The following is an 11062-nucleotide window of genomic DNA, read 5'->3' on the forward strand; positions in this document are numbered from 1 at the left end:
TTATGGTTTCCTAATCACTAATAACTTTGAATATCTTTTTGTATGTTTGTCAGCCTTTTGGACTTTTCTTCCGTGAATTACTTGTTATACATTTTTTTGGTTGGGTCATCTTTTACTTATTCTTGATAGATTCCTAGCTAGCAGAGATATTAGCCTCTTTTTTTAGTGTATTGATTGCAAATATCCTCTCTTATATTTTCATACCTGCTTGTCTTGTCCATGGTGTCCTTCATTGGACATGAATTTTTAATTTTAATATAATCGTTGTGCCTTATGGTTTTCTGCTTTTAAGGTTATGTTATGTTTTGTTTTTTTCACCTTCAACGGGTAATATGCCAATGCTGTAATAAGGCTTGAAGGAGGCACATTTCACACATTAGTGTGAAAAACCAATCATTGTGCTTATGATACACAAAAGGATCTAAGGTTATGTTTAAAAAGCCTTTCCTCCTCCAGAAGTCAGTACTGCAGTCTTCTACATTATTTGATTATTTTATAGTTAATATCTCCATTTCTTAGGTCTTTTGCCCATCTGCAATACCTCTTTCTAAATGATGTTGGGTAAGAATCTGGTTTTATTTTCCTCCATAAAGAAAGCCACCCAGGGATGTGTTGGAGCAGCTTGTGCCACGTGGCAAGAGCCAATTGTTAAATATTGAGGAATTTTGCAAGCTGGTTGCTAAATTGTTGGCAGTTTGAAATAGGCCGTGCTGGGAGTTTTTATACCATGGGAATTATCAATAAATCAAGTATTTTTTCCTTCAGGGGACTGATTTACCACTACACCATTGAAATGTCTACTGAATCTTCCTTTCTTTATTGAGCTATACTGCTACTTTTATCATATATTAAGTTCCCATATACAAGGGATCTTGTCTGAGACCTTTTATGCCATTTCATTGGCTTGTCTGTCTATTCTTGTCTGGTGCCATACTGTTTTTATTACTGTGTCTTTGAAGCTTATCTTAGTGGCTCATAGAGCAAGATCCCACTCTGTGCTGCTCTTTTTTAAAGTTGACTTAACCCTTCATAGACTATTACATAGTAGAATATTATGTCCTAAACCATTTTAGAATAAGTTTAACAAGTGCCTTAAAAATATATCTGGCATTTGATTGATGTTTTGAAGTTATGAAACAATGTTGGGAGAATTGATATTTTCAAAAAGTCATTCCATCCAAGAACATGATTAACTCTCTATTTATTCAGAATCTGTTGTACAAAGTTGAACTAAATTTTAACATTTTTCCAAATTGCTTTTATTAATTATTTGCTAATTTCTGATGCTTTACAGAAATTGTTACAATTCTGAATGGCATTTTGTTTTTTAAGAATATTTTCCAGTTGATTGTTGTTCATGCGATTAATTTTTGAATTATGAATTAATTTTTGAAACATGCTATTAATTTTTTGAAATTTGACCTTGCCAAAAGCTCTTTTTATTTCTGTTGGGTTTAGTTGAATTTTCTATGATCGTAGTGTTTTAAAATATGATAGGTTTATTTCTTCCATTTCTACCTTCACACTGCATTTTCCTTTCTTGATAATGATGGCCATCATTTACACCACCACATTTTGCTGTAGCAGTGCTGATAAGCATTCAACAGAGCTTGGCCCAGAAATGATCTGATATTGGAACTATCATAAGGATGTTAAATATTTTAATAAATAAATATGTAAGTACAGATGTTAAATATGCTAAAGACTATAGTACAACAAGTAGACAATGATGCATGAACAGATGGTGGATGTCAGCGGAGAGATATAAACTATAACAAGAGTCAAATGAAAATGTTAGAAATGAAAAACATAGTATCAGAGATGAAGAACTCTTTCAATGGGCTTATCAGCAAACTGGACATATCAAAATAAAACATCAGTGAACCTAAAGATAGGTAAATAGAAATTAAGCAAAGCGAAACACAAAGAAAGAACAAAGAGAAAAAATAGAGCAAAGGATATAAGGCTATGGGACAACATAAAATACATAAAATTGGAGAAGGTGGAGAGGAGAATGGGCAGAAGAAATATTTAAAAAGACTGGCTGATAATTATTTTTTAATTAATGAGAGTCAACTAATTACAGATTGAAGAAGCTCAGGAAACCTGAGGCAGGATTAAAAAAATATATACCTGTTACATCATAACGAAACTATAGAAAACCAAAAATGAAAGAGAAAATCTTGAAAATAGCCAGAAAGTTTCAAAAGGAACAACTTACACACAGAGAAAAAATATATAAGAATTATAGACAACTTCTCATCAGAAGTTAACTGAGCCTAAAGAAAATGGAGAGACATCTTTAAAGTACTAAAATAAACTTCAGTCAACCAAGGATTCTATATCCAGTGAAAATGTCTTAGAAAAATGAAGGCAGAATGAAGAGATTTTAGACAAATAAAAGCTGAGAGAACTTACTGCCAAAAATATTGAGGACAGTTTTTTTTTTAGAAAGAAAAAATAAGATATCAGATGGAGGCTGGGCGAGGTGGCTCACAACTGTAATCCCAGCATTTTGGGAAGCTGAGGTGGGTGGATCACTTGAGGTCAGGAATTCAAGACCAGCCTGGCCAACATGGGGAAACCCCATCTCTACTAAAAATACAAAAATTAGCCAAGAGTGCTGGGGCACACCTGTAGTCCCAGCTACTGGGCAGGAGAATTGCTTGAACCCAGGAGGTGGAGGTTTCAGTGAACCGAGATTATGCCGTTGCGCCTCAGTCTGGGTGACAGTGGAGACTCTGTTTCAAAAAAAAAAAAAAAATGACAGCAGATGGAAATTTAGATGTATACAAAGAAAAAAGTGTGCTAGAACAAATAAAAATACAGTTAAATAAAGTAGACCCTTTTCTTATCTTTAAAAGAGACCTGAATAACAAAACAAACACACTAACAGTGTGCTGTGGGGCTTATAACATACATAGAAATGACAGTCATAGCATGAAGTAATACAATATTATTTGCATGTATATATGTGTATGTGTGTGTGTATACACACACACACACACACACACATACTTGCTATAACAGAGGATTTAAATAAGATTGAGAACTTTATAACATAATACCCCAAAATGTATTAGCCAGAATGCAAATGAAAATCACTCATCATATCATGAACCAGGAAAATATCAACTTGAATGAAAAAAGACAATTAAAATATACAGACCCTGAGATGACACAGATGTTGAAATTATCTAACAAGGATTTTACAGAAGCCATTATAAAAATGCTTTGACAGAAAATTATGAACATGTTTTAAACAAATAAAAAATACAAAGTTTCTACAAAGAAATAGAAAAAATACAAAGAAATGAAGAAGAAACAAGTGGAAATTTTAGAATTGAAATATATGATAACTGAGTTCAGCAGAAGAATGGAGAAGATAGAAGAAAGAACCAGATGAATCAAAGATAAAACAATTCAAACTACCCAATTCTAAAAACAGAGAAAAAAACTTTTGTTTGAAAAAAAAACAAAATAAACAGAGCCTCAGAGATTTGTGGTACTATAACAAAAGATCTAATATTGATGTAATGAAAGTCTGGGGAGAAGAGAGCAAAGAGAATGGGGCTGAAAATGTATTCAAACAAGTAATGACTAAACATTTTCCAAATTCAGCAAGAGACATAAACCTAAAGATTTAAGAAGCTGACTGAATCCCAAACAATAAAAACCCAAAGCAATAGTTGCCAAGACACAATATAATCAAACTTGTGAAAACTAAATGCAAACAAAAAAATATTTAAAGCAGCAAGAGAAAAAAAAAACATAATTTAAATGACAGATTTCTCATCAGAAATAATGGAAGCCACAAGGACGTGACACAAATTTTTCCAGTGATAAAAGAAAAGAAGCTGAAGTCCTATATTCAGCCAAAATAGCCTTTAGAAATGAACTTATTAAAAAAAAATTAACTCACTCTCAGATATAGAAAAACGAAGAGAATTTGTCACCAGCAGACCTATCCTGAAAGAACAGCTAATAGAAGTTCTTAAAACTGAAAGGAAATCAAAAGCAGAATCTTGGTAACATTAGGAAGGATAAAAGAACATGGAAAAAGCAAAAAAATACTTGTAAATTGATTTTTTTTCTATTTTTAAGTTTTCTAAATTATGTTTGACTTTGAAGTCAAAATTACAATGCAAAAAGTTTCTGGTATGGTTCCAAATGTATGCAGAGGAAATACTTAGTAAATTATATTATAAATGGGGGAGGGTAAAGGGACTTAAAAGGAAGTAAGGTTTTTACAGTTCACTCAAATTGGTAAAATGTCAATACCAATAGCCTTTGATGAATTATATATGTACAATATCATACTTAGAAGAATTATTAAAAATCCACACACATAGATATAGTCAAAATACTACAAATATATAAAAATGGAATTCTAAAAAAATTAAGTAACCCACAGGTGAGCAAGAAAAAGAAAAAAAGAGAAATAAAAAACAGAAAAAACACAAAGAAAATTAAAAGGCAGACTTATACTTGAGCGTATCAGTAATTACCATAAATGTAAATGATGTGAATTTACCAATTATAAGACAGAGATTGGCAGAGTGGACTTAAACTATGTCCCAACTATCTACTTTCTGAACTCTCTTTTATTAATAGCAATATAAGTAGGTTAAAAATGAAAGTTTGAAAAAAGATGTACCACGGAAACATTAATTAAAAGAAAACAGGAATTCTTTTCAGTAATTCTTTTTATAAATCAGAGAAAGTACGCTTCAGAGCATAGAAAATCACTAGGTACAGAAAAGGACATTATATAATGACAGAAGGTCAATCCACCAAGAGAACATAGCAATCCTAAACATTTATGCATCAAGCAACAGTGCTGCAACATACCAAAATGAGAAAAGTTCCCTTGTCCCCCTTGCAGGGTGTGTGATGGGGGTGTGGCTCACTTCTTCCGTGCCCTGCTGCTCAAACCCCTAAGGGAAGCATGCAGATGGGCAGGTTGTGAGGCTCTGACCCCACAGAAGTGCCTAGGGGTGAATGTTTACAGTTCCTGAAGCCCCAGTTGGCATGTGTTACAGGGTACTCTTTTAGTTTAGCCATCTGTAGGCCGCTTGTGTTAGTCAGTTCAATTAGACCCTCTGCCTTATCACAAGGACAGATGGCTTTCTGTATCCCAGGGTTTCTTGCCTTGGTGTACCAAAAGAATCAGAGGACAGGTGCAATTGGAGAATGAATGCAAGGTTTTATTGAGTGGAAGTAGCTCTCAGCAGATGGGGGAGCCAGAAGGGAAATGGAGTGGGAAGGTGGTTTTCCCCTGGAGTCGGGCTGGCTCTCCTCCAACCACCCAGCCAAACTCCACGTTGTTCTGCCAGTCGATGGCCTGCCAGTGTCTGTCTGTGTGCTCTTCTGCCAGCGTGCTCCTTTGGACATCCTCTTGATGTCCAGCCACTTGTATATTCTTCTGCCAATATGTTCCTCTCAACTCCAGCTGCTTGTGTCCCCGCCTGCTAGGGTCTTAGAGTCTTTACAGGCACAGGATGAGGGCATGGCAGGCCAGGATGGTCTTGGGAAATGCAACATTTAGGCAGGAAAATGGAAATGCCTGTCCTCACTGAAGGGGTGGCCTGCCCCTCCACACCTGTGGGTGCTTCTCGTTAGGTGGGACGAAAGACTTGAGAAAAGGAATAAGACACAGAGACAAAGTGTAGAGAAGGAAAAGCGGGGCCCAGGGGACCGGTGCTGTGCTTACAGAGGACCCACACCGGCCCCGGCCTCTGAGTTCCCTTGGTATTTATTCACAATTATCTTTACCATCACCGGTGCTGTGCTTTGAGATGTATATGCGAACCTCTCCATAAACCTTTTAGCAGTATTGCTCCAGCAAGCCCCATCTTATTCCTAAAGGCGGTTTTCACAATTATCTTTACCATCACCGGTGCTGTGCTTTGAGATGTTCCATCGCCCAGGGACGGGCAGAAGACAAATGTTTTTCTTTTTCTCTAGATTAAAGAGAATGGTGATGACCTTTAACCATAAGCAGCCTTTAGGCACTTGTTTAACAAAGCACATTCTGCACCACCCAAAATCCTTTTAACCTTAAGTCATCACAGCACATGTCTCTTGCAAGGACAAGGTTGGGGGTAGGGTCACAGATTAACAGCATCTCAAATACAGAACTAAATGGAGTCTCTTATGTCTACTTCCTTCTATATAGACACAGTAACAGGCTGATCTCTCTTTCTTTTCCCCACATTTCCCCCTTTTCTTTTCAACAAGACTACCATTGTCATCACGATACAGAGATTACATACTTCACAAGGTAATAGAATATCACAAAGCAAGTGGAGGCAGGATGAGTTCACAGGTCGGTGTTAAAATTGAAATTAAAATTGCCAACGAAATTTTTGGGCACGCATAGTCATTGATAACATTTTATCAGGAAATAGGGTTTGAGAGCAGACAACCTGACTGGCCAAAATTTATTAGGTGGGAATTTCCTCATCCTAATAAGCCTGGGAGCACTACAGGAGGCCGGGGCTTATTTCATCCCTTCGGCTTCAACCGTAAAAGGCGGCACGCCTCCAAGGGGGTCGTTCATAGGCCTACCCTCAGAGCGCATTCTCTTTCTCAGGGATATTCCTTGCTGAGAAAAAGAATTCAGCGATATCTTTCCTATTTGTGTGCAAAAGGAGAAAAGATATGGCTCTGTTCCGTCCGGCTCACCGGCGGCCAGTTTAAGGTTACCTCCCTTGTTTCCTGAACACCACTGTTATCTCGTTCTTTTTTTTCAAGATGCCCAGTTTTCGTATTGTTCAAACACACGTCCTCTACAATTTGTGTAGTTAAGGCAATCATCACAGGATCCTGAGGTGACATATATCCTCCTCAGCTTACAAAGAAGATGATGGGATTAAAAGATTAAAGTAAAGACATAAGATATTACAAAAGTATAAAGTTTGGAAAACTAATAAAATGTCCATGAAATCTTCATATTTTATGCTTTTCTGCTGTGGCTTCAGCCAGTCCCTCAGTTCAAGGTCCCTGACTTCCCGCAACATTCTCCCTCCCTTTTCCTCTATATAAATGTGCCATGGCGATGAAGGCTTGTTCGTTCTCTCGATTTTGGCGCAGGATTCTTCGACTGGTCCGGCACACTAAAAACAAACCGATCAAACAGAGACACATAATTCCAAAATTTACTGCAGTAGAGTTTCCAATAGACTGAATCCAAGTCGTGGGGTTTAATCCATAAAGATTTTTTGCCACTTGATCTAACGCCTCAGCTCCAGGCACGATATTTAAGTGACTCTGAGAGGCTTCAAAAATTTGTTCTTTTAATTTAGAAATGTCTAAAGTGAGATTATCTTCTCTTCCCTGTAAATGGCATCTTACCATGTCCCAGTGATGTCTAGACTCATTATAAACTTGGGGTGTAATACAAAAATCTGACGTATTCCAGTCACACTGTAACTGGAAACGATGTTCCAAGCTCATGAGCCTATCTCCCATCCAAATGACAGTTGGTCTAAGGTCATTAATTTGATTAGCCAATTTTTGATCGATACCAGATTGTGAATTCCACAACCTTGTGGAATTCTTTTGCCAATTGTCAACAAAGCTTACTGTCTGAACAGAAGAGTGCAATGCGACTCCTGCCACAGCGGCTGTAGCTGTGACTGCAATCAATCCCATAATCACTGCAATTAAAGTAAAAATGAATCTTTTGGATCTATTTAAAATGCCTTTTAATACTTCAGTCAAAATATGAATGGATGGCGAGGCCTCCCATGGTCGATCCATGGACACAGGGATCCACACGCCTTCTCTTGCTCTCACAAGCAGAATACGGTGCTGCCAATCAAAAGTTGAATCAATGCAAGTAAATAATCTGCAATTTTCACATGTTATAGTTTGGGAGTCTGGTTTAATAACTACATTTCCTATGACTAACATATAAGGGGGTTTTACACAACTTAGTAAAGGAACTGTTAGACTGGAATTTAGGTTGATAGAGTAAAATGTTTTATAATCTCTTGTTTCTATAGTTTGGTTCCCAGACCAAATTCTAAGGTGGTATGTAGCCACAGTAAGCCTCCATAATTCTGGATGTTCAGGACCAAAAACCGGACTTACTATTTTTGGTCTTGGAGTAGAGGTTCCCTTTTCTCCCCATTTCCAAGGGTAGAAAGACTGAAATTTCTTGTACCTATGTTTGTCTAAATTTTTTGTTAAGTCACTATCAACAGTTGGACTCACTAGTGAATTGGGACAGAATTGAGTTTGTCCTGTGCAATCGTGGTAGAATTGACCTCGAGGTGCCCAATCTATAACAGTTCCAAATGTGTTGTTTTGTAAAATCACGGCACTATCGGCCACACATTCTTCCCAAACTAAATCTTTTGTTTTTATGGAAATCTCTTTGGGGCAAGGTCTTCCTTTTGGCCTAAATATTAATGATCTTTGATAAGAGAAGTCTTGTAAATAGTTTACCTGTGGTTTGAGTGACATACCGCTTACCATATGATAAGTAAATCTACTGGTGGGATTGAGAGTAGGTACTTCTACCAACCAATTTTGGATAGCAGGCATTAAACATCCTGGTGCTCTCCCGAGACATATAGGAGGATAACGATACCCAATGGAAATATTTATCATCATTCCTTCTTCCTCCGGTTTTGCAGGGCAACGATCATCTGTGGGACCAGCTACCCACACACTATTATTAACATATACTTCAATGGGATTATCCATCCAAGTGACTGCCCGAATTAAGGGCGGGAAAGGCACATAGGCCCAGTAGGTATAATTAGCTGCAGCTGCTCCTGCAGGCATGGGGAGACTTACCACTGTTGATACAACCATTAAAGCTGCAAACAGCATTTTTTCTGAGGTTTGTGTCACCTTTGTGCTAGCTAGGCTTTTTCTAGCTAACAGTGTCAGCTTCTTTAACTGTGCCCAGGTTGGCAGCTCCGCCTTCTTGGTGCGTGGTGACTTCATCTGTTTTTCTAATATCACCACTTGATTTATCCTGCGAGTCAATGGTGCCTGATTGCGGTGTTTCCGTCTCCGTGGAGGCGCTTTCCTTTGCATCTCCGATGGGTTCATTGTAGAACTTCAAATGTCTAGTGGGTATCCAAACAGGAAGCTGATTTTCTCCTGGTGAAACACAAGCAAAACCTCTTCCCCAGGTTATCACCTTCCCTATCTCCCATGTCCTATTTTTGTTGTCTTTCCACCAAATCAGTTTTCCTTCATGTGGACTGTTCTTTTTACCCGTAAGATGTTGTTCTGCAGAAGTAGTAGTCTGATCTCTATAAATGTTTAAAAAATTTAAAGTATAGAGTGCTAGATTAAGCTGCATCTGAGGAGAGGTACACTCCTTACTGTCTCCCCCTTTTTTTTGTTTAACTAACTGAGTTTTGAGTGTTCTATTAGTTCTTTCAACTATGGCCTGTCCTTGGGAATTATAAGGAATTCCTGTTGTATGTGTAATATTCCACTGATTTAAGAATTTTTGGAAAGCTTTACTACAATAACCTGGTCCATTGTCAGTTTTAATTTTTTCTGGAACTCCCATCACAGCAAAACAAGATAATAAATGTTTTTTAACATGGGAAGTACTTTCTCCTGTCTGGCATGTTGCCCATATGAAATGTGAATAAGTATCAACTGTTACATGAACATATGATAATTTTCCAAATGAAGGTACATGGGTAACATCCATTTGCCATAATGCGTTAGGACACAGACCTCTGGGATTAACTCCTGCCTCTTGGGTGGGCAGGTGTAGTACTTGACACTGGGTACAATGTTGTACAATATTTTTTGCCTGTTTCCACGTGACATCAAATTTGTTTTTTAACCCTGCTGCATTTACATGAGTCAAAGCATGAAGTTCTTGTGCTTTTATAAATGCAGAGGATACCAGTAAGTCAGCTTTTTTATTTGCTTCAGTTAAAGGTCCTGGTACATTAGTATGTGCTCGAATATGAGTAATATAAAATGGGAAATTCCTTTTTCTTACAGTTTGTTGTAACAAATTGAACAGCTGGTTTAACTGATCATCCATGCTATATTTAATTAGAGCTGTCTCAACATCCTTTGTAGCCTGTACTACATATGCAGAATCTGATATAATATTAACAGGTTGATTAAAATCTTCTAACACTGTAATGACTGCAATCAATTCTGCCCTCTGAGCTGATTGATATTGAGTTTTGATTACTCGCTCCTTTGGCCCTGTGTAAGCCGCTTTTCCATTGCTGGAACCATCAGTAAATACTGTCAGAGCATTTTCTAAAGGTTCATGTCTGGTAATTTTAGGTAAGATCCAAGTAGTCAATTTTAAAAACTGGAAGATTTTTGTTTTTGGGTAATGATTATCAATAATTCCTACAAAATCAGCAAGGCCAATTTGCCATGCACCAGAATTGATAAAGGCTTGTTTAACTTGTTCCTTGGTTAAAGGAACAACTATTTTGTCTGGGTCATTACCACACAATTTTATTATTCGTAATCTTGTCTGACCAATTAATGTAGCTATTTGGTCCAAGTACAATGTAAAAGTCTTAATTGTACTGTGAGGAAGGAATGACCACTCCACAAGATCAGTATTTTGAACAATGATGCCTGTTGGAGAATGTGCAGTGGCAAAAATTAAAAGTTGGAGTGGAGCTAAAGAATCTATTCTATTTATTTGCGCTGACTGAATTTTTTCTTCCACTAATTTAATTTCTTTTGTTGCCTCTGGGGTTAATATTCTTTTACTATTTAAGTCTGGATCTCCTCTTAGGATAGAGAACAAATTTGACATGGCATAGGTAGGAATGCCTAGAGTTGGCCGAATCCAATTAATATCGCCTAACAATTTTTGAAAATCATTTAGTGTTTTTAACGTGTCTTTTCTTATTTCTATTTTTTGTGGCTTAATTTTTCTATTTTGTATTTGCATCCCCAAATAATGAAAAGGATCAGAGGTTTGGATCTTATCAGATGCTATTGTTAGTCCTGCGTTGGCAACCTCTGCTTGCAGAAATGTGTAACAGTCAATTAATTTGTCTGTTTCTGCAGCACATAAAATATCATCAATATAGTGAAT

The 11062-nt window shown here is 37.1% G+C and overlaps 1 protein-coding gene and 1 non-coding gene across 4 annotated transcripts; both read right to left on the reverse strand.

The window, feature by feature from the left end:
- Window positions 1-318: 318 nt before the first annotated feature.
- Window positions 319-421, reverse strand: LOC129461706 (small nucleolar RNA U13). The gene has a single exon (XR_008650667.1). It is a non-coding gene; the product is annotated as a small nucleolar RNA U13 (small nucleolar RNA).
- A 5720-nt stretch (window positions 422-6141) lies between these two features.
- On the reverse strand, window positions 6142-9866 carry LOC134733429 (endogenous retrovirus group K member 8 Rec protein-like). 3 transcript variants are annotated; one of them, XM_063622454.1, is made up of 2 exons: window positions 8866-9866; window positions 6142-7118 (listed from the first exon to the last, which is right to left on the reverse strand). In XM_063622454.1, the coding sequence occupies exons 1-2, from the start codon at window positions 9067-9069 to the stop codon at window positions 6855-6857; spliced, it is 468 nt and encodes a 155-aa protein (XP_063478524.1). In that variant the 5' UTR covers window positions 9070-9866; the 3' UTR covers window positions 6142-6854. The 3 variants fall into 3 exon arrangements, with proteins under 3 accessions (XP_063478524.1, XP_063478473.1, XP_063478573.1); XM_063622403.1 differs by having other exon boundaries at window positions 8809-9866; XM_063622503.1 differs by lacking the exon at window positions 6142-7118 and adding an exon at window positions 7631-7795 and having other exon boundaries at window positions 8698-9866.
- Window positions 9867-11062: the final 1196 nt, after the last annotated feature.

The sequence above is a fragment of the Symphalangus syndactylus genome, chromosome 1 (genome assembly GCF_028878055.3).
Source record: "Symphalangus syndactylus isolate Jambi chromosome 1, NHGRI_mSymSyn1-v2.1_pri, whole genome shotgun sequence".
Classification (NCBI taxonomy): Eukaryota; Metazoa; Chordata; class Mammalia; order Primates; family Hylobatidae; genus Symphalangus; species Symphalangus syndactylus.

Excerpts from the sequence above, each read along its gene's own strand:
- LOC134733429 (XM_063622403.1), bottom strand. The coding sequence starts at position 9,069 with ATGAACCCATCGGAGATGCAAAGGAAAGCGCCTCCACGGAGACGGAAA. Across the intron at positions 7,119-8,808 it reads TAATGGTTGTATCAACAGTG|TGTGCCGGACCAGTCGAAGA; the intron begins GTAAGTCTCCCC and ends GTTTGTTTTTAG.